This window comes from Pezoporus flaviventris, unplaced genomic scaffold (assembly GCF_033815535.1).
Source record: "Pezoporus flaviventris isolate CSIRO_AGI_PZ_B2104156 unplaced genomic scaffold, CSIRO_AGI_Pfla_v1 ptg000002l, whole genome shotgun sequence".
Classification (NCBI taxonomy): Eukaryota; Metazoa; Chordata; class Aves; order Psittaciformes; family Psittacidae; genus Pezoporus; species Pezoporus flaviventris.
In genome coordinates this window covers 6,299,444-6,323,308 of record NW_026892550.1, presented here as the reverse complement: position 1 = coordinate 6,323,308, position 23,865 = coordinate 6,299,444, and the positions used below count along the sequence as shown (strand labels likewise).

General features: G+C 39.1%; 1 protein-coding gene and 1 long non-coding RNA gene across 4 annotated transcripts in view; both read right to left on the bottom strand.

The window, feature by feature from the left end:
* Positions 1-23,865, bottom strand: part of LOC133276736 (uncharacterized) — a 238,759-nt gene that overhangs the window by 131,870 nt on the left and 83,024 nt on the right. The window lies entirely within an intron of this gene.
* The window catches only part of FAM193A (family with sequence similarity 193 member A), a 79,989-nt gene continuing 65,857 nt past the window's right edge, over positions 9,734-23,865 (bottom strand). For all 3 annotated transcript variants that reach the window (XM_061467828.1, XM_061467815.1, XM_061467822.1), the window contains 5 exons: positions 22,624-22,810; positions 20,602-20,832; positions 16,461-17,304; positions 13,430-13,511; positions 9,734-10,604 (listed from right to left, as the gene is read on the bottom strand). In XM_061467828.1, the coding sequence (XP_061323812.1) occupies positions 10,511-10,604; positions 13,430-13,511; positions 16,461-17,304; positions 20,602-20,832; positions 22,624-22,810 (1,438 nt within the window). In that variant the 3' untranslated portion in view covers positions 9,734-10,510. The remainder of the gene's footprint in view (positions 10,605-13,429; positions 13,512-16,460; positions 17,305-20,601; positions 20,833-22,623; positions 22,811-23,865) is intronic.

The following is a 23,865-nucleotide window of genomic DNA, read 5'->3' as shown; positions in this document are numbered from 1 at the left end:
CTGTATCTTTACAGTTTCTTAAGCATTAAGCAAGTAAGCCAGCTGATTTACTTCCTCATAGATAGGATGGGAATACTGCACTAGGTAGCCAGTCCGTGAAATACTGATCTCATCATGTAACCTACACCATTAATTAGTATTTAATACTCCCATCACCTAATTGTTGCTGCTAAACTTTTGTATGACACCTTTCAGATGAAAATTACCTCCTTATGCCTGTTCCATGTTCTGAAGACCAAGAACTCTTCAGGGGTATGAAAGAAGTATTTAATAACAACGATGTTATCTTTCAGAAGTACGAAAGTGATACTTGGTTTTAAGGTCACTTCACAGCTCCTATTCCCACAAGGAAATGTGGTCAGAAGTGATGGAAAATAGCAACCAGATTAACCTGATACCCTGACTAACACGGTGAAACAAAGACAAATGTACTAAAGCCAGGAGCAAGAGGTGAAACTGACCCATAGAAAACTGAGCATTAAGTCTGGATTGCAATCTGGCCACAGCTGTGGGGTACACTTCCCGATTTATGAGAATTTACCAAAACAGATTACAACAGACTAGGAAATCCACAGCTCCTATCCATCCCAGCAACTGCCTGCTCCAGCACAGGACATGTTGTTACTGTGCCAGGAATGAATGAGCTAACAAAGAAACACCAGACCCCTCCCTCCCTCTTTCTCTCATCCAATGCTGTTCAGAGAACAGCTAGGAGTTTTACTTCTTTCTGACCCCACCAAACTTCCTTGCAGAACAGCCTGACTACAGGACAGGGCACTCTGTCTGGTTTTGGCCACACAGGGTAAGAACCACTACAGTGTGATGGTGGCATTTCAGGCCTTCATGAGGTAACAATTTAACTGAACAAACTAAAATCCATAGTATTAATTCCTAAGTTTTGCTGTCCAAAACCCTCATGAGCACTTTAGCACTTACACAACCCAATTGCTCCACAGGTATTTCCAGGGGACTTCAGTCACACAGCCTGTAGGAGCAAGAAGGACCGATGAGATGGTCTGGGAGGTGGTCTGAGTAAACAGATGAGCAGGAGAACATTCAGTGCAAAAATTATCATGAAGCAAAGAGCAAATGCTTCACAGTGCTGCTCCTCTTTCTTTATCCAGTAACAGTTCTTTTATAAATCCTCATGACACATGACAGACTTGAAATTCAGCCACAGACTTGAGTCTCTTATTAACTGGGTTCAGTTTCCAACTCCGTTTCCAGACTTGCACTGTAGCTGGGGCAAAAGTGCTTCATCTCTGTGCTGATGATTCTCTGTAAGGTGAAGTCATAGTTGCCTCAGCCTCATTTATTCCATTTGTACACCAGCGTGGGAAACCAGTGTCAGCTTGAAAACATCTTTACCACAGTTCACATATTCATGAATAATCCTCCTAAGGAAAGACCAATTCCCAGTGCATAAGGCAAAAGCTATTTAAGAAAGTAAATGGATTAAATCAGAAAAATCAGAACCAAAACAAAAGTAACACATTTCCAAAGAACTGTAGGACACAAAAACTTGCATTAAAGATTGTCATGGTTTAAACCCAGCCAGACAGCTCGTTCACTCACTCCCAGTGAGTGGTGCCCGGCTGGAAGCAGTCGAGGCCTGCGTGTCCGTCCGTCGTCCACCCCCGGGGGCTCTCCTCTTCCCTGTTCCTGGAGCAATGGGGAGGAGAATCAAAAGAATGCAACTCCCATGGGTTGAGACAAGAACAGTCCAACAAACAATGTACAACACAAATCACCACCGCTACTACCAACAACAACAATAAGAGAAAATAACAAGGGAACAGAATACGATACCACCCACCGAAAAACGAGTCTGACCCAGAAGACCCCGTGTCCTTCCGGGTAACCCTCAGTTATCTCCCGGGCATGACATGCTGTGGTATGGAATACCTCTTTGGTCAGTTTGGGTCAGGTGTCCTGTCTCTGCTTCCTCCTGGCTTCCCCTCCTCCCTGGCAGGGCACGAGGCTCACAAAGTCCTTGGCTAAACCAAAATATCATTGTTATCAGCTCTGTTCCCAGGCTGAAAGTCAAAACACAGCACTGCACAGCCTACCAAGGAGAAAAATGACTGCTACTGCTGAACCCAGGACAAAGATTTACAACAACCTTTTTGCACACTTTATAAATCAAGTTAAAATGCAAAAAGGAATTGCTAAGCAACTTATTTTTCTCTTCATTTACCCACAGGTACCTAATTTTGTTATCATATAAGATACAATGCATGAAGTTCTGTAGAGCACAGCACTTGCTCAGCATAGCCATGAAATCACACCTTATAAAGTTTAAGCCTATAAAAAAATGTTACTAAAACCAGAAAAAAAATAATAAAAAGGAAGTAGGATTTTCAGAAGTAGCCTCTGTGCAATGTTTAATCCTTAAACATCTAAAATAACATTACCTTTAAGACCAATACCATATTAAACCATTACATGTTAAAACAGAGCATCCGTATTTACACACATAACTGAAGCCATTAACATGCTTGTTTTTCATATTTATGCTGCATTATCTCCTGCAAAATAACACACATAATGCATTCCATGCTGTACCCCCTCAATTAGGCTTTGTTGTTTTTTATTTCTCCCAGTCATTTCAAAACTCTATCACTTCCACAATTTCTCAACCAGCTGCGCAGTTTCTTCACTGAGCTAACTTTTGTTTGGGTGATTTTGTATTGCAGCAACACTCAAGATTGCTTAAGTTGCCAATGGCTAAACATTACATAGTGTCAACTGATTTCAAAGCCCAATCAAGAGTATAAATTATAGTCCCCTAGTTTCAATACATAAGTGGTTTTGGTTGGGGTTTTTGTTTTGTATTTTTAGTTGTTGCTTCTTTTGGGTTTGTTTTGTGTTACAAAGAAACTGGTCAATGAGCAAAATCAGCCAGCCAGCCTGGAGACTGTGATCTACAACTGTATTTGGGTTTTTAATACATGCTCCTCCCACAACATCATACCATGTCACATTGACATACTGCTGGTATGAAAAAAGGGAACTGGCAGCAGGTCATGCCAGAGCTTATCTGTCCCTACACCACATCATTTAAAGGATTCCAACCCCAGGACAAACATACCTTTCTTTGCACAGTTATTGACTTCAACATTTTAAGATTTCTCTTCCATGTTTAGTCTACTTGCTTGCATCACAGATTATCATGTCCTAGTTCAAGGCATTGCCAAAATCTATGTCTCTGCCAAAGCCTAATTCATTCAAGTCCTTGACTCCTACGCCTAGTATGTTCAAGGCATGTAGAGATGATGCTCCTATTGCACAAATGTAGATTAGCATCCAGAAGAGGCATCTGCATAAAGAGAAAAGTAATCAGGCTTTTGCCTTACAACTCTGTTCTTACCCACCCAGTTTATCCTCAGTGACATTATGCCAACTCCTCCTAAAATCACACTTGAAGACCATAGGCAGTCCCAACTATTATTACTGTTATTTCTTTCTTTAATAAAAAAAAAAAGTCAATACACAATTTCATGGCTCTTGACTCATGATACAGAAAGAATGGGATTTTCTGCAAGGCAGCCTTCAGCAAGTTTCTCCTCCTGGTGAAATACATAAAGTATGACCAATGTAAATGACACGAAGGCTCAGAGGCAGCTGGAGAGAATGAATGACAAAATTTCACCATAAACCACAAAACAGCTTAGGCAAGTGACACGCACCACAAGTTATATTACTTAAAAGGTTCATGAATTCTTTAAATTGACTATTCAGACACGCAGTCTTAGTCTAGGAATGAAAGAGACGTTATCTTTTAAAGTTTGTAAGGTAGATTGATGGCACAGAAAGGAGTAAGTAGAAGATCCTTACAGGATAAATGGTAGCAAACAGCATTTTCATTCTTTTCAAATGGAAAAGTTTATTTGTTAACTAGAAGACAAAGACTTTATCTGCAGATTGTTATAGAAAGCAAGAGTACACTCAATTAAGAAATCTAAGAGGTGACCTTGTAGGAAAGGATAAAGGCAACAGTATTGTTGCTATGTTAAGAGACTAGTGTAATAAGGCACTCTCTCTTCCCCTCCCATTCTCAAGGAAACCAATCACATCTTTCACAGTCAGCAAGAGTGCACAACTGTTTCTGCTTTCAGGCATGAGAATTCACTCACTACAGCAAACTGCTCATACCATAAATAGAACATATGTAAGTGAAGAGAATTAGGTAGTACTGTTTAGAACTTGCCTTTCCCTGTTAAGATTGTTCCCAAGAGGACCTCTCTTATGAACCGGCTAGTTCTAATTTGCCCTCAACTTAATAGAAAACAAATCAATCAAAAAAGCCCCCATGTCCTGGTTTCAGCTGGGATAGAATTTTCTTCCTAGCAGCTGGTGGAGTGCTGTGTATTGGCTTTAGTCTGAGAACAGTGCTGATAAATACACTGATGTTTTAGTTGTTGCTGAGTAGTACCTACCCCAATGAAGGACTTTACAGTCTCCCATGCTCTGCCAGTGAGGAGGGGCACAAGCTGGGAGGAAACAGAAACAGGACACCTGACCCAAACTAGCCAAAGGGGTATTCCATATCACAGGACAGCATACCCAGTATATAACTCAGGGGAGCCATGCAGAAGGTACCGATCACTGCTCAGGTAGGGCTGGGTATCGGTCAGCAGTTGATGAGCAATTGTATTGTGTATCACTGCAGCTGGTTGTCATTACTATTTATTATTTTTAATATATTTTTATTATTTTCCTTTTTATTATTTTACATTAATTATTAAACTCCCCATCCCACTGCTGGGGGGGGTGAGTGAGTGGTACTGTTTGATACATAGTTGCCAGCCAGGGTTACACCACAATCACCTGAAAACCTCAACTTAACTGCCCTTAGTAATACTGCAGATTCCATTTAATGGTCAAACAACAGATGGACAAAAACTTGTACAAGGTCTTGAAGACACAGTACATGAGACAAGGTATACACATTCAAATATGTGACTTCAAGTGACTCAATTCTTGCTTTTGTTCCCTTTCAGAAGGCTTAGGCTTCACTGATTATGTATTTCCAGTAAATATGGAACAACCTTCCCATGAGCTGATGCGGGTAAACAGCTTGCAGCATGAAGTCTGTTGAAGCAACACCAGGCAGCACTAGTCATCTGGTCTGATGAGTTCAGCATTCCAGCTTTTGTACTCCAGCACCCTGGATTCAAATCTTGTATCTTTGTTACAAGTAAAACAATCGTAGACAACAGCTTGCTGCTTGCATGCAATCTCCCCCAGCCAGCACAAGCTACTGTACTAACTTGATTTAACAGCCTGTTTCAAAGAAACCAGAATGGGAAAACAAGTCTAGACATCTTTCCCTCAGAAAAGTCAGACTTGCATCAGCTGATCAACTGACACACTTCATATGGAATGCATGCTACTTTATGCAATGTGACATAATTTGTGAGTACGTCAGTGTAGATTTTTATTTATTCTTCCACGTAATAGTAGGCGCTGCTGCTTCTTTAGATATTACATCTCCCCACTGCCTCCTCTCTTCATAAATGGCAAGCTGGGCTTAAGTATTATTTGTAGCACAAAATAAATTACTTTCTCAGATGTTCGTTGTCAGTTAACAAATCTGAAATTGTCAGGTGATGGTTATTACGGTATTGTCAAAGAGATGCTGGTTTTACTTTTCTGTTCAGCTTCCAGAAAAACTGGTGAAGAAAATGGAGGTTAAGAGTTGATATGAGATTCCTAAATGTGCATCACTGGAGGTTGTTTCTCTTTTGGGAGGTATCTAGAAAAAAAAACCAAACCATCCAGAAGATCCCTCTTGACAAACTGCATCCATGCAGATACTTGCATTGCTGTATTTCTGCAACACAGACATTCTGGAAGGAAAATTTAGGTTAAGCAAACATCCAAACTATGCACAGTCCGCTCTCCTGGTAACTCTGCCTGAAGAGCTGCTGATGACACAGTAAAACCACATATTTCTGATTAACAATACCTGCTGAAACAGCAATGTCAAAGGCTATGGACCCGTGACTAAAGTGTGAAAACATGCGTCAAGCCATCTTAAGACATTCAAACTAGTAGGTTTAAAAAAAAAACACCACCAAACACACACTGAGAAAAACCTATCAGAGAAGACACAATCAATATATACCTTCTCCCCCTTTTTCTACAGAGATACAAATTGGACACCACCCATTTTACAATCCCATTTGTACCTATCATCTTTATAAGCAAACCAGTAAAATCCATAAGTAGTTACAGGAAAACACAGGTTTACCTGGCATGTCTTTCAACAGTTTTATGTAGATCCAGAGCGCACCACCAAGTAGTTTCTTCCATGTCTCTAAGTACTGAGCTGGGAGAGGCCCAACTATACAACTAAAAGCAGCAGCAAAGTAAACACACAGACCTGTGAAGAACAGAAATGAGGCCCAAAGGTTTGGTATTGTTATTTCTTTGTACAGTGGGGAAAACAGAAGAGCAGAGACAAACATTCTCCTTTCAAGAACTTCACTTACATCAGCTGCCTGTAGTAACAGTACAAAATACAACATTTTAATGTTTGTTTAACATCTTCAGTTAATGACGAATGGGATAACACAAGACACAAGTTGCTGGCAATTAAGGAGCCATTTAAAATTTGGAAAACTGGAAATTTTTTGGAAAGTTCTTTCTGATGGAAAGGAGTAGGAAGGGAGACATCCTGAATCAAAGCTTCTGTGACTTCACTTCAGAGAACTCCCCTATCAAAGGTTTCAGTCTTCAGATTTCCCAAATGTTTAAATACAGAGAAAGAGCCAAAGACAACAAGGATAGTACACACCTAATCTTGTTCAGATGGATGTTACAACATAGCAGACTTGTTTGTTTTTAGAATAGGTTCTACAATTACAAGTCACACACCTTCATTTGTACTGTGAGATGTGTGAAATTGTATTAGTGTAAATATTTACTCTAGTAACCATTAATTTCTCCATCGTGATACAACAGGTTCCATACTAAAGGCGAACCAACCTTCCCTGAAACACAAAGAAACTTTGCAAAGCCTGAGCTGCAGTGAGCACGCTGAACACCTAGGCACTCAACAGTCACTACATGAATTAATTTTTAACACATTATCTTCTCAGGCTGTGGCGAGGTTTGCGTTACCGGCATGCTGAACCTCAGCTACACAGTTTTAAGTGCCAATAATGCCACACCACAGAAGTGTGCTGAAGACTTTTTAACTCTCACTTACATTCCCTCAGTAAGCAGCAACAGTGAATGCCAAGCAGAGATGAGACATCTCTGTGTAAGGGCTGCCTTACAGCACCCAATATCAACACTGTTCAAGATACAAACACTTCGTGCAATTATGCCCTCTTCCATTACAGAAATGCCTGAAGAAGTACCACACCCTCAGATTCAGCTGCACTGATACCAACAGGCAGATATGCCACCAGTCACCCGCAGAGCTTAGATATTAATCTTTCATACAGGTTAGGATGAATGAGGAGGACAAGTTACACTAGTTAAAGTAGCCCACACAAAAAGCTATCATTTCCCCCCTTCCAACTCTCATGAAGAACTCAAATTTACTCAGTCATGATGTATTATTTCTAGAAGTGTACTCTACTCAAAGTTACCTCTGAATGTATATTACTTGCCTTGAACACATTTGAATGACAAATACCAGTGTAGAACATCTGTCCTTCCAACAGGACGTTATAATGCCATACCTAAACAGACTCCACATTGACTTATTTAGGCATTAAGAATCATGCTCATAATTCAGCAAATCCTTAATAAAACCATTTCATTAATGTAGTAAGAGTAACTAACTTGTTTGCCCAAGGCCACAAAAATGGTAGAACTGAAGCCAGTACTTTCAAATCTCCTGGCTCCCAGACTAGTCCATGCTTATCTTCACTTTGTTATGAATTCAGAAAAACACAACTTGCCTGTAAGTTCTCATCAGAGTGCAACAACTGCAGATCCATGGAGACTCATTCTTCATGTTTTCTGAGTAGCACATGGAATCATGTCAGTTGTACTAATAGACCACGGTGAAGCACAAGGCAAGTATCTTTGAAGGATATTAAACACACATATACATATATTCCTCAAAAGGGTTTCTGCTGTCTTAACCCAGGATAAAAAGGAGCAGTCATATTTATGTATCACTCTTTGAACGGCTTCGCTAGTAAGGAATAAAAGCATCTTTCTTCTCCATTTACTAGTGAAAACAAATACTATGAAATGAGTTTTCTAGCACCATTATAAATCTTGGTACTTTCAAAGCTTTCCTGCTCTAGAAACGCTGCACCAATATTTGCCCATGTGACATCAACTAGTTTTTCCACCCCATGCCTCAATTTGTTGAGATCACTGATGCAGAAATCACCAATGCAGTGATGACATCCACTGCCACCTTGTGTTACAGTTTAGAACTGAAGTCTGAGAGTTGTATTTCACACAAACATCCAGCTTCAGCTGTTCTAACAGCATTTTTCCCCCCAGAGCCACTCTCCCACGAGAAGCCTCACTACTTTTATGTAACTAAAATATAACTCAGGCTGCAATAGCTGCAAGCCTCCATGATCCCAAAGTTCATTCTTCTTCACTAAGTGATGGAGGTACTTTTAACAGTACATAGTTTTGCAGACAGTTGGCTCTAAGTGGCATAGGTATTACCTTCGAGATGCTATTCCTCCAGCACAAGCAAATAAATATACAGGCTACAATACTGCACTGACAAAGAAAGCAAGGCTAAGCTATTATTCCTTCCTCAACCTCAATCTGAAGACAATTAATAGAAGGTGACCCCTTTACATCCTTGAACTGTATTTTGAGAACAGATACTGTCATTCCCTCCTCTGCAAGAGGAGGCTGAGGGCTCATTTACCTGCAATGGCTGGGTATAAGATGAGCAACTATATTCTGTACCAGCAGCACACACTGGGATAGGAGCTCCAGGACCAGTAAGAGGGATATGAAGTTGTAGATACCTCAAGAGGTCTGTAAGCATCTATCTGGGCCTCATGGGGAACATGGAAGCAAACCTTCCCAAGTCCAAACCTGAGTGTAATTACACTGTGTCTTGCAAAGCAGTCCCAAGCTCAGTGGGTATATCACAGAAAAATGTGTGTTAGCAAGAAGAAAGACAAATGTGGAATGGTTCTGGGAAAGGACATTAGTGAACTTTGAAGCTGTACTGTCCTTTTGAGTATGTGCTGAGTGGAAGTACCCTTTTAATTTGGGTAAGCATGGTCATTCGGCAGTAAGAAGAAAGTTTCTCTTGCCTCTTCTGAATAAACAGTGTAATATCAGAAAAAATTCTACAAGTGCAGTATCTTTACAGAAATCAAAATCCTGTATTACCAATTTTCTTCCACACTGGGTAATACCATGCAACCTGTAAAACTTTACTATATTGTTAGCTATTTACATTATAGTAGCATTGAGCCTACCTACTTCACTTCTGCACTGACATCAAATTGGAAATTTTTGTATTACCGTGTTTCTCACACATTATCTCCTGAAACAGAAGTATTACATTAATTCACAGAATTCACAAACTTAATTCCAGCATTCAGCAGGAGTTTTTCTGGCTCTAACAGATAGCAGTTTTTCCCATCAGGTAAGCTGTCAAACAAGGAAAATGCTTAAGTTAAGTAGCATTCACTGACTGACTTTGACACAAGATGAAACTTAGCTCAGAATACCACTTTCTTCTTCCCTTTCCCCACCCGAGCAGAAAAAAGCAAGACACAAGTCTTCTGCCATACTAATGTATTCCATCTTTCAAAAAGAAAGACATGATTTTAATATTACTTAACAATATGTTAAAAAAGTAGCCAGTTAGGCTTCAGTGTTAATACAATTATACACTCTATAACAGATTTGATAGTGTGAGTACTGTTCTTTTTTAAATTTTCTCATTCTGCAAGTATTCTTACACAAGCTGGCTACAAGTCAGGGAAAAAATCAAAACACAAATAGCGTAACTTGTACACTCTTAAACAGTAGATTGTGAAAGAACTGAGGAAATACTTGTCCCATAAGAGCCTCTTTTTTCATGAAGTCATGTCAGGAGAATTCTGGAGCAGGTGAAAGCACAACTGACTAGGTCCATTCCTTTGTCAGGAGTCAGAATGACAAAACATAGCTAGATGCAGAAGTGACAGGAGCCACTGCAGATGATGCAAACTAGTATTTTGGCCTCCACCCAAGCCTAAGCAATTTAAAGTCTCTGAGGCCAAGGCATTCAGAAGGAGATGGAAAAGAGCTATTGTTCCAACTCCAATGGCATACAGCTACAATCAAGTAAGTCTCACTCACAGACTACAAGCACACAAGCTAACAAATTCAGGTAGAAAGTGGCAATTTTTCAGTCCGCAAGAATTATCAGGCCAAAGGGTTCAGTGCAGATCCACACAGCACTGGGGACAAGGCAAGGCAGCACTGGCTCAAGACCAGATAAGCTCTCAGCACAGCAGGACAGATAAGTGGAGCTGTCGTTCATTGATTCCTGCAGGGCTCCCTCCCCATTTCAATGTGCAGCAAAGGTGGTTTTTTTCAAGCTAAAATTGGACCAGTTGATGGAAAGTCTCTGCCTTGTCTGTCTGGCAGAATCCAAGCAGAATCTGAAAAGATAAAAGTGATAAAGTGAAATCAATATACTTAAAATCAAACCACAAGTGTCATCCCTCTTTTGAAGAGCAGCTCTCCCTCAGAATGACAAAACCTCTTAAAAAAATTATACCTAAAAAAAATAAGGAAAAAAATCACTTGTCCATCTCTGAAAATGCATCATAAACCAGTTAAACACAGCTGCAATGGCAAGAGTAAGTGAATGAAGAAGCAAAGAAAACTGCGTATTTAGCAGCAGAGAAGCTAGCTGTTAATTAGAAACAGATATATTTACCTAAACCTTCTAACAGAGTGAATGCTGATACTACTTAAGCAGAAGTACCACTGGCATGGGACACTGCTTCTTGTTTTCTGAATATAGTGAATTTATGTAGGAGACAAAGACCTAAGGAGGTTTGTTTATAATACAGCAGGCAAGTAGCTCACATGCCTGGGAAAAAGCACCTTCAGAACACAAACACCCTTATTTGCTTTCACTGAATTCCAATTTACGCAAGAACTTCAGAAAAAAGTTGGCACCTGCAGGCATTTCAGTGACAATTAATGCTGAAGAACTTTATCGAAGTAAGGTGTAGCTTGTTTAAGCTAAAGGCTGCATGACAGCATCAAGGCAGAGCATATCCCTCTCTGTAAGGCTATACTGCTTCTGTAGCAACTAAAAGCCAAAAAAGCGGATAGTAAAGCTACAGTGGGAGATTAGCAGAACTAGACTTATTTTGTTCTTTCTATACTAAATTTAGAAGTAGCTTGCAAGATTAATTCCGAAGTCTGGGTGTAAAGTTGTCCATCTATTACACCACTAGGAAGCAAGAAAAGATGACGAATTAACAAACTATCAGCAAAAAGTCTGAATCCAGTAGCCCTGTGCAGCTCATCAGCATGAAGAATTACTAAAACAAGCACTGTTGCCAGCCTGTTAATTATAATGTTGGAAATTATCAAGTGACAGAAAACATAACCTTTAACAGTGCCTTCACAGCACTGAGTAGTTGTTTTTCTCTCCTTGAACAGTGTTTATGAGGGCTTTTCAAAACACCTCTTCTGAACAGGTACACACAAAGAAGTTGGACAGTTACACACATTTCCTAACAGATGACAGTGAAGAGTAGATTAAACCAATTACTAATTACAAACCAGTACATTCAGAAGTGTTAAATCTTCCATTAGGAAACACATTTGACAAGTTAATCTCCAAACTTCAGCTGCACTTGTACAAATATAAGACACTGCTTCAGTCATCCTATTGAGAACAGAGAATTGATGAACTTATTAGCAAATGAAAAGATTTAATTTTCTTGTTACAGATACAGCAAACTTGAACGAAGCCAAGAACACTCCATGAAGTCCTTGGGTAATGGTTCTTTTCCAACCTAGCTGATTCTGTGACTCTATGAAACCCATGAAGGGCTGAGCACCAACACTAGCAGCCTAATATATGCCACCTTTCACTTATAAAACCTACATTTCGACTTAAAAAAAAAACCCAAAAAATCCTTTAATTGGCACCACTCAGGAAAATAAATTTTAAGAACAGAGAAAGTGCACTTTTGAAAATTTCCTCAGGTAGTACATTGTAACTCCATAAATAATCAGACATAGGCATTTTGTATAGTAATAACGAGCAGCACAGAGAAGCAGTTATATTGTCCTTTGTAAAACTCAGACACAGACTGCATCCCAGACACAGAGACAATGAAAACTATAAGAATTCAGAGAAGAACTTGAAATCCACACCGAAAGCCCTCTCTTAAAAAAACTCCATCCTTTCAACAAATGTCTTTGGTAGTTCTGTGAAATGCTATGTTGATTCCTAAATGGTTAAACTGCAGAAAACAATTTATTTGTAACATTTCAGATTTGGCTCTCATGACAAAAGGCTTATTAGATTAGATTAATGGGAAATCACCACACCCAGCCACCATTAACCACCACAAATTTGAGTAGATTTCAGTATTATGGAAGAACACAGAATTACAGAATGTGTCAAGTTGGGAAGGATCCATAATGACAGAATCCAGCTCCCCGCACCTTGCAGGACTACCAAAAACTAAACTGTAGGCGCTACATTATTTAAACATGAGCTGTCTGCTCATATTTGAGGAATTTAAAGGTGACATGATGTGTAAACCCCCAAAGCAACCAAAACACACAGAAGGAAAAAGTTTCACAAGCACAGGTTCATATTATCCTTCTACACTACCTTTACCATATTCTTCACTGCTGTAGCATATGCATCCCTTCTTTATGACTGGCATAAGCTAATATCTAAGTTGTACCATCTCTATTTCATGTGCAGTATAAAATTCCAAACTAATACCTCCTATAAACAAGGAAGAGAATATCATGAATAAACCTTCCTGAAATAGCTGCTCTGAAATGTAAAACAACATCTTACTTGTTCAACACTTCGTCTTTTCCCTTTTTTTTTTAACACTAGTCAGTATGAATAATAAAAGGGATATTCATGCAAACTTTGCTTATAGAAAATAATGGTAACTGAGAATATTCTGAGAGCCTTGATGAGAACCTGGGGGACAGACACATGGTTGATTCTGGCACTCATTCCTGTGTTTGTTCTACTCAGCTACAATCTGTTGATCTACAGCTTCAGTGACTTATATTCAGTATTCAGAATGTCAGCTGTAAGAAGATTTGTTGTGTTACAACATAGTACAACACAGGCTTTTCTGCTAGGAGTTAGTAACTTAGTTGTGGGTTGGTTTTCTGTTGTTGGGTTAGTTGGTTGGTTTGTCTGTTTTAAAGTCACAGCATGGGAAGAAGCACAACAGCTTTACGTATAGGGATTACAGCACTTTACCTTTTAAAATACTCCACTTCTCTCTCTGTTTCATCCATTTCCACACTGTCTAGATCAATGTCTTTGGGTAGAAACACATCATCTACAAAGGAAAAAGGACGATACTATGTTAGGTTCTATGGGGAGGGGGAAAGGAGAGAAGAAGGAACTTGAAGAAACTGCATTAAAGATGTTTCTGGAGAACAGTCTCAACTTTGTAAACTATTGATTATTCATGTTTAGGCTGAATTAATACAAGCTTATAATTAAAAAGACGCTTCTTAAAATATACTAATACCCCTGCCCAGCCTTTAAGGAGTTACACTGAGAAAAAGTAAGAGATGAATCAACAGTAAATTCACTGACTGAACGGGTTGCAAAAGATGCCATAAACCTGGAATACACATGAGAATGGTCAAATTAAACAAAGGGCTTGAAGAATCAGATAGATAATGAATAGTGTTCAACTGGCTGAAATTTGTTGGCCTTAATAATAAAGGCAGTTTTAGAAACATTTTTAAAATGGTATTTATATAACAAAAATAGTTCCAAGAATTTGGGGATTGTAGAGCTGCTGCTGTACTCCTTCTGGGACATGATCATTGGGCTGTGTCTGCAAGTGTCTAGGTCAGGCTACTTACAACTAGGAATTTTGCTAAGCATTTTTTAACATATTTTAATATGGCCTGAATCTAGGCCCCAGCTACAGAAACAAAGTTTCTTAAAAACCTGTTGATATACTGTACAGCATTGTACTAAAAAAAAAAGCTTCAGAAAGCATAAATTTTTGTAGAAAGCAATTTGAACATTTTCTTCTTGCAGTATCTCTTATACATACATACTCCAATTTAACTTCTGAAGCAGCTTCACAACATATTCTAAAAAGGGTGAGACTAACTGAAAACACCTAGTACACATCAGGACTCTCTAGAACCCTCGAGATTATGAGAGCAAGCAACTCATTTCTAAAGGCATTCCTGGTAGTTTAAAAGTTGCACATCTTTGCTATGCAACTTACTTCTGAAGAAGCAGAAAGTCTTATAAACACAGGGCTTCCCTGTATAGTTTTCTTCAGCCTCTTCATAACAAGCAGTTGAAATAATCCACCAGAATATATTTCTTTAGTAAACGGATCACACCAAAAGTAATAATGCTCACTGCCTCAACACTTCATTTTAAAACTGTTTACCCCCTCCCCCTGTTACCCTCTTTCCATGAGTTTTTTTTTTCAATTACCCTACTTCTAATTATAATCTTTTTTCTTAGTTCATTTTTTGTGTCTTCACTAACGTGGGTCATGGGCGCTGTGTCTTTAAGAAATTTCAACTAAATTATAATTGTTTATCTCAGTACCTTTCTTGTAAGTCAGAACTACCCATAGTGTGATTCAGTTCCGATTCTTCAAAGAGCAACACAGTTACATCTTCATAAATTCAGAAACCTGTCCCTATGTTTTTTTCACATTTAAGTATTAGTTTTCAGAAACTGCAACTATACTTGATTTAAGCAGCAGAAAACAATGGTGAGGGGCAGAGAGGAGGAAAAGATGCAGGGAGCTACCTGCATTCTCCTGCAATAAACACCACCTACTATCCCGACCCCTCCCCTTCAATACTTTTTCCTTCCAATGTCTCCAATCTTCCTTTTCTGCACGTAATTATAGAGTTTTCTCTTGCTTCAATGACTGGAGTACATTCTTCTCAGTAAATTAATAAAACAAAACCCAAACAACACCCCAGCATAGTATGCACAAGAATAAGATATCAGAGAAAATGGTTCAGTTGCTGTATCGCTGACTGACATGGAACTGAAATACTGCACGTCAAAAGAGTTAGAAATAAAGACTGGAGGGCTGACTCAACCCGACCATGAAACCACTAAGCTGGGCTCTACATCTAGCACTTGCAACAACCAGGAATCTGGTATACATTTTTGTAACAAAACTTAAGAAAGGCAAGTAATCTGAAATACTGGCAGAGACTGCCAACGGATTAAGTTCTTGCACCTTGATGTGCTTACCAGACAGAACAGCAGTGAGAACTGCAATGTTATTAAGTCCTCCTGGTAAATGGACATTTACTTTATCCACCACTATCATTCAGCTACCAGGTGATCCCAGAGGAATGACCAGGTGCTCTGAGCACGCAGATGTCCATACTGCAAAACTGCCATCCCAACTGGCAGTACCAGTAGGGACCAAACATGTGCAAGAATGAACTGGTGCCCAACAATGGCAGCTTGATTATCATGCTGACAAAGCCAACCAGCCAGCACTTGCAAGTGTTTCTCAGTTCTGGTATTTAGCTCTTAGATGTTTTCAGGAAAACAAAAAAAAATGCATTGGGAAGAAAATTCTGCAAGTGCAATTTGCCTGAGTCAAGTCAGTCTTCCATGGTTTATTTTTTCTATCAGATAAATAAAAAAATCTGTTTACTAGCAAAAACTAATATTCATATGGAGAAAACACTCAATATAATTAACTAATTGACATCCCACTGTAAGTTTTCACTTTGGCAAAAATTAAGTTTTTGTACTTACTCACCTGTTAATACAATTAATATAGGAAAAGAATTATTTTAACTGAAAGAATACCTATTTATACATGAATGACTATTCTTTGGCTGCAGGATCCCCTTATTTTCCCTGCTCAAAGAGTAAGATCAACTTTGGACTACACTGTTACTGCTGCATGAGAAACAACCTTGCTTTTGAAGTAGTTGAAAACGGGTATCAGCATAGTATTGCATTAAGTACTTATTTTAAGCAAGACAGGCTTTACAGAACAGACTTTCTTCACTGCCAAGGCCCCCATACACACCCAGCAGTATATGCTAGTTTATTCATTCTTTAAAGCATCCTACACCTCTTTAATAAAACTATATGCATCTCCTAATGGCTATAATTACAATGACTTGAATTTTCCTGACACCAGTTTTTCTGTTTCTCTAGTTTATATTGGCAGGGATGACTGAAGACAAACATTTCAAGCTTCTGGACTTAAATGGTAACAACAAAAAACAATCCAAGTTCTTTGACTTTCTTATACACTTACCAATTGAATTGTTGACTTTGTCCCCTTTTTTCTTCTTGCTTTTCTTGTTCTTGCCTTTTGGCTGAGGAGAATCGGCAAGTATTAGCTTATTATTTTGCTGCTGCTCACTTGGTGAAGGGGATTCACTTGTTACAGTTGCTTTCTCTTCCTTTACATGGTTCAACTGTTTTTTGTTGTTATTGTTTAATTTCTTCTCCTCTTTTTTAGGTTCTGCAAGTGTTGGGAGCTCTGCTGCTTTTGCTTTGGATTCTATTTGGTTTCTGGTTTTAGTCTGGATCTCAGCTGCTTTGGGGGATTCAACAGGCTTTTTCACTTGTTCAGTACACGGTTTGTTTATCTGCTTGAGTTTCTGTTTGCTGTTTCCTTCTTTATGTTGATGCATAATATCAAGCAGAAAAGAGAGGGGCTCATGCTGCTTTACGTTCCCTTCTTTCTGATAAAGCAGCTTTGAGTCTCTAGTGTTTACAGGATTGGATAGTTCACAGCCTGTCTCTGAAACTGGCCTCTGTTCTGTATGATTCACATGTCTTGACAGTGAACTGGAGGAGTTTTCTATCTTTTCTGATTGCTCAAGTGTACCATTCTGAATGTCTTCAGGTGTGTTTGGGACAGATTCCTTCACTGTCTGGCAGTTTCGAGTAAGCATGTCCACCTTCTGACAGTCTTTACCTGTTCGTTCTTTTTTCTTTTTCTTTACAGCCCGCAACTGTTGAAGTTCTTGAAGCCGCTGTAATTCTTGTTTCAGCCTCTCTTCTTCCTCTTCCTCACGCCGCCTCTGTTCTTCAAGCAACTGATGGTGCTCCCTCTCCCTGGCTTCAGCTTCAAGTCGAGCTTTTTCTTCAAGCTACAGAATAACAGTAAGTTTAGTGGAAGTGACAAGTATTTTGGAAATTAAAATTTGAGGGACTATTACGACTTATCTTGATGAATCTCAGGACATTAACATATGAACATACTTAATCCACAAGTCTGTACAGCAAGCAAATAAATATTTATACAAAGGCTGGCCTTTAAAGTACATTAAAATCCTTTCTATATTTTCTACATTTCTGTAATATATTTTATTATATTCTACGTTTCTGTTCTTAATCCCAGATGTTGATCTTCTCTTTGCTACAGCTAAGCCTGACTTCATATCAAAGTTTTCTACAACCTCAAAAACCTGCTGAAAACTCATCACTCAACTTTGTTCTCAACAACGGTGTGTATTACTAAAGAAACTCAGCATTGCATCATGTTGCATGGATTACCTGCTCTCTTGGTATTGTATCAAAGTTGCTCTGTTTCAGTGTTCATGACCATTACAAAAAGCAATCATTAAAACATTTTACAGTAAAATACTAAACACATTAAAGTTACATTAAAAGTTGTAAAGTTGTAAAAAGTAACAGGGTTAAGTTTTCTGTTGTCAGCCCTGTTGTTCATTAGCCACATGAAACAGACACAACAGATTTTTTTTCCAGTTATTACTGTGAATGCCTAAAACTTTGCTGTGCAGCACTCATCCTATATCATGAGCAAAATGAAACAAAGTCATACACTGAGAATGATCACATCCATTTATTTCCTTCCACATTTAGAAGTGCCTGTATGGGATTACTTTTTGACAGTTACAGAAGTAGGCAAAAAACCCTGTGATAATCTTCCACTCCTTATGCCTGTACTGCATTGCAAGAGCAAAGTGAATTTTATTTATAAATAACTCACTAAGGCCCTCGGTGCTAAACAGTACTACACCATGAAAATAAGAATATAACTTGTGAACATCGGAAGTTCCAAAGCTGTGGAAGCATTTAAATACAGAATTAGGCTAGGAAACAAATGCACAAACAAGAAACATTAATGGTGCAGTAACACAAAATGTGTACCAGAATTCAAAACCATTCAGCAACCAATGTCACTGCGCCTTGAACTTTATGCGAAAGGCTGATACTTGAACTGCAGTAAGAAAAAGTAATTTCCTGCTTGTTCAACTTAAATAAATCAACAAATATTCCCTCTATTAACTCAGCAAATAACTGTTTTCAAAAAATAATTTCACTATTACACATGTGAGGATTTTTTTTGAAAAATCTGTCTGCCCATTTCCATTTGAAAGCAACTTGTACTTTTTCCTTCCCTGCTCACACTCTGCAGCTTGCCCCTTCATTCAGGCTTGGTATACATTCGTGTCAACATGTGGCACAGCAATTAACTTCTTTCAGTCAGGACAGCAAGGTGCCCAATGCAATCACTCTAAAACCAACAAATCTTGACTTTTCCTCTCTCATATAAGCACTGACCTTATGTTGCCTGGCTTCCTACAGGGATACTTTATCAGTCAGGTGAAGTTCCCAAAGACTGGAAAAAGGGAAATATAACCCCCATTTTCAAGAAGGGGAAAATGGAAGACCTGGGAAACTACAGTCCAGTCAGTCTCATTTCTGTGCCTGGCAGGATCATGGAGCAGATTCTCCTGGAAACCGTGCTAGGACACATGAAAAACAACGATACGGTTGGTGACAGCCAACACAGCTTCACTAAGGGCAAATCACACCTGACCAATTTGGTGGCCTTCTATGATGGGGCCACAGAAATGATGGATAGGGGCAGAGCAGGTGATGTAGTCTACCTGGACTTCTGCAAAGCATTCAGCTCTGTCCTGTACAGCATCCTTGTTGCTAAACTGGAGAGACATGAATTTGATGGATGGGCCAACCGGTGAATAAAGAACTGGCTGGATGGCCACATGCAGAGAGTTGCGGTCAACAGCTCAATGTCCAGCTGGAGACAGGTAAGGAGTGGTGTCCCTTAGGGGCCACCTCGGTCGGCAACATGGACAGTAGGATTGAGTGCGCCCTCAGCAAGTTTGCCGATGACACCAAGCTGCGTGGCTCGGTTGGTACGCTGGAGGGAAGGAATGCCATCCAGAGGGACCTTGACATGCATTACAGGTGGGTCTATGCTAACCTCATGAAGTTCAACAAAGCAAAGTGTAATGTTCTACACCTGGGTCAGGGCAATCCCAGGCACAGCTAGAGGCTGGGGAAAGAAGAGATTCAGAGCAGCCCTGCAGAGAAAGACTTGGGGGTGTTGGCTGATGAAAAACTGTACATGAGCAGGCTTCAGTGTGCACTCACAGCCCAGAAAGCCAACCGTATCCTGGGCTGCATCAAAAGAAGTGTGACCAGCAGGTCGAAGGAGGTGATCCTGCCCCTCTACTCTGCTCTCCTGAGACTTGAGAGTACTGTATACAGTTCTGGTGTCCTCAACATAAAAAGGACATGGAACTGCTGGAACAAGACCAGAGGAGGACACAAGGATGATCAGGAGCACTGGAGCACTTCCAGTACGAAGACAGGCTGAGAAAGTTGGGGCTGTTCAGCCTGGAGAAGAGAAGGCTGCGTGGAGGCCTCAGAGCAACCTTTCATTACCTGAAGAGAGCTTATAAGGATGCTGGGGAGGGACTCTTCATTAGGGACTGTAGTGATAAGACAAGGGGTAATGGGTTAAAACTTAAACAGGGAAGTTTAGATTAGATACAAGGAAGAAGTTCTTTATTGTGAGGGTAGTGAGGCACTGAAACAGGCTGCCCAAAACAGTGGTGAATGTTCCATCCCTGGCAGTATTCAAGACAAGGTTGGCCATGGCATGGGGTTGGAACTAGTTAATCTTAGGGTCCTTTCCAACCCTAACCATTCTATGATTCCATGATTCTGTAACTATTTTCCCAGTACAGAAACACTAGTTTTTTAACTCCCCCCACTTTTAAATGTTAACTCTACAAAACGATCAAATTCTTAACACTTAGAAATAGCTTTCTAAACTGCATTCATGTTGGATGCACAAAATTCCAACATAAAGCTGACTTGCAACAAAAAACATGACAATTGCACTGTGAGGAATCCTGCCAGTCTACTACAAAACTTCTTAGGTAGCATCAGAAGAGCAAGGCTAGCTGTGTAGATAGAAACAAAACCACACAGAAAAAAAACATTCCACTAATATGAAGTCAGTGTACACTGGTATACTTACAGATACATATATATATAAGAAGTATATATATATTATACACACACACACACACATATATATATATATTTAAAACAGTGCACAGTTTCAAAAACATGAGGTCTAGGATGAACATACTTTCAGGTCTTACCTTTCTTTGCTTATGTCTGGCTCGCTTGGCTGCCCGAGAACTGCTTACTGGTTTGGTTTCAGAGCTGTTTATAAACTGTAGCAAGTCTTCCACCTTTCGATGGTCAACAACACTTTCCCTTTCAGAGATCTGATCTGGTTTCTTCGGCTGTTCCTCTTTCCTTTTCGTTAGGCGTAAACGAAGCTTTTCTCGCATCTCTGCATAATTTCTACTGGTTGGTGCAGCTGGAGGCTGAAGGACACGAGACAAAAAAATTAGTGACAAAATATAGAATTTCACTGATCTAATTAATTTTTAGTTTTTTTATAGACCTTTAAATAGCTTGGAAGCTCCAAACCTCAATATCAAACTCCTTATTGTTTGCTTGTGTACCTAGAAGTGCATTTAGCAGGCAACAGACCTGTCAGATTTGGTGCTAGCTTGTGAACTGTATTTTCTAACCAAAAGAACTGATCTTGCAGACAAATGCACAAATAGAAAGACAAAAATAACTTTAAAAGGTGATGAGTATACCACATTAAAAATCTGAAAGGAGTAGACATGCGCTGCTGTTCCCATTTTCTATGAAGTCTGTTTCAGAGTTTGGGCTACATGGCCCTCTGAGCTGTAACTGCGTAGGCTTGACTACCCTGCTCTGAAACGTGCCAGCACACACTCCAGCAGTCACACATCAATAACTTGTTAACACTGCTGCAAGTTGAATCCTTGCATCATGTTTCATATCTGTTTTCCTGTCCACTGCTCCTGCCTCTCAACTCCCCATTCCTCCTTGCCTCCTGCACCAGATCTGGTGCCCATCTGTTTGGAGCTACATTACAACTCATTAAACCAGCACAACAAAGCCTATTAAAAATCCTGTAGCGTTCTGTCACTTCAGCAGAATGAATAACAACATGCAGATGACTATCAAAGATCAATAACAGACATGGTGGGAACATACAATAAGAAACAGGATGCGCTCCTTGATGCTTTCAGCCAAAGGACAAGGACTCTGGAGTCACTTCAAGCCCTAGGCTTAAACTGTATCTGATCAAATGCATGGCAAATAAACTGAGCTTTTACTTCAAATATGAAAAAAGTGCCAGAGACTCAAATCCTACTGGTTAACTCATTATTAAAACAGACTATATGTAGATTTATAAATGAAGCCAGCAGGAAAATGAAATTTTAAGTTAAGAAAAAGTTTCATGGGGCAACTTAATTTTAGCATTTCATTTGTGCAAATGAAAAGATATGATTACAAGAATTCACTAGACATACTACTGGTATGAAGCTAACTTAAGGATGTTTCAAATGAGGTGTTAAGTATTAAAATACAGAACATAAGGGAAAATATGTTACATAACCTGAATGCTTTAGAACATTGTGATTTTTTAAAAACACTCTTTAAATAAAAGTCAGTGCCTATCAAAATGCACCACTAAAGAGAATTGTTTGTAATACTGAAAACAGGGAAAAATGCAGTCTGGGTTTTCCTTTGATAAAAGTATAATTTAAATTTACATCACCTAAGGTCTAGGTAAGAGGACTTTCTCTTTCCCTTTCGTTTTTGTTTTCTTTTTTCTAAATCAAGTTAGTGAATTAGTGAACACTTTGAGAATTGCTATTTTTACAGATGGGAAAATGACTCATATATTGCACAAACACTAAAAAAAGTATCCTATATTAAGTGTACTTTTACCCAAACTCATTGTATTATTTATAATTACACTACTACATATGAATGCCTGAATGGTTCAATGCTCCTGTTTGCAATTTCAGTCAAACATGGTATCTATTATTGAAGTCAGCTGCTTCCTAAATATTTGTCATTTTTATTGCTCTTGAACTGATTTCATCTGGAAAATTTGCTTCAATTCTACATTTCAAAGAGGAAAATTACATTCTAACCATGCTTCTTTTACAACTTCTCTTGAGTCAGCCCCAATGCCACCTCCTTAGTTGCAGTCTGAGAAATCACACACATTCAATGAAAAGTTAGTGACAAAAAAAACCCAAATAAATTAAAATCCAGCAACTTACTCCTCCATGGCCGAAGAACTCACAGTAACAGCAGTCACAGTATTTTCCTTCCTTCTGATTTGTGGATGTTGAGGTACTGGAGCTATGCTCTGAACAGCTGTCTTCATCTTGGCTCTCCTCTCCATCATACTGTTGATGATCATAGGTGTTACTGTTCTCACAGCGATGGCCCTCACAATCAGGATCACTATGTTAAATTAAGAAAAAGATTATAAAAACTCTAGACTATAATAAATAAGGTATCTGAAAAACAACCAACCAAAAAAAACCCACAAACAACCCATATAAGGTTGTATGTACATCTACCAGGAACAATGAGTCTCAAACTGCGCTATCCTGCCACCAGTAGTGCATCAAATCCTAAAACCTTCATCCAGTAGATTGCAAATGGAGATGCTAAAAACAAAGCAGCAAGGAAAGATGATACATGGGGAAGTGCTTTGTAATAACTCATTTAGTGACTCACTGACTGTGCAGCCTTGAGAATAAGTTTTGGAACTGTTCTTCCTGCCTTTAAAAAGGTAAAATAGTTTCAGAAGTAGTGATTCTAGCTTTTTTAAATGGAATGGTTTTGAAACTGCTGCCTATCTCATCACTTGTGGACTGAAGAGAGCTATGCAGTTACAAAGCACTCAACTCATTTCTGAAATCCTCTGGGTTTAGGTAGATTTTCAAGCTCTTCAATAAAAAGTTTAAGGTCAGCTAAACCCAAAATATTCCCATTACCCTGTTTGCACCTTTATTTTCAAGGGGAAATGCTAGCGTATCTCGTCAATAAGCAAATACGTAGAACATTCTTCCAGACTACAACTAGTGTGCAAATGGTGGGTCTGATAGCTAAGAAGTCTTAAGTGTAGTCAGGAAAGTGTGCTGCAGGCTTCAAGACCATGTATGACCTTTTTATAGTCCCAGCTAGATTTTTCTACATAGACTCCTCCAATTTTCATAGCTTTTTATTCCAGCTTGTCATGTAATACCAAAATGACAGAAAATAGACGCATTATACAACAGGTTTGTGTCTCAGCAGCAGCAATCACTACTGGTAATGACAGTAAGAAAGAGTAGAGCTTGACTTAATTATCCCATGTAACATTTCTGAAAGCGAGCAAACATTTGTTTTTAAGCCTCTGAACTGGGTAAATAGATTCTGCAATGGAAATTATATTTGTAAAGTCTCGCACCAAATAACATACAAAGCATCTAAACTTGGTCTCATTTGCTGAGCGCACAGACAGCTCTTCT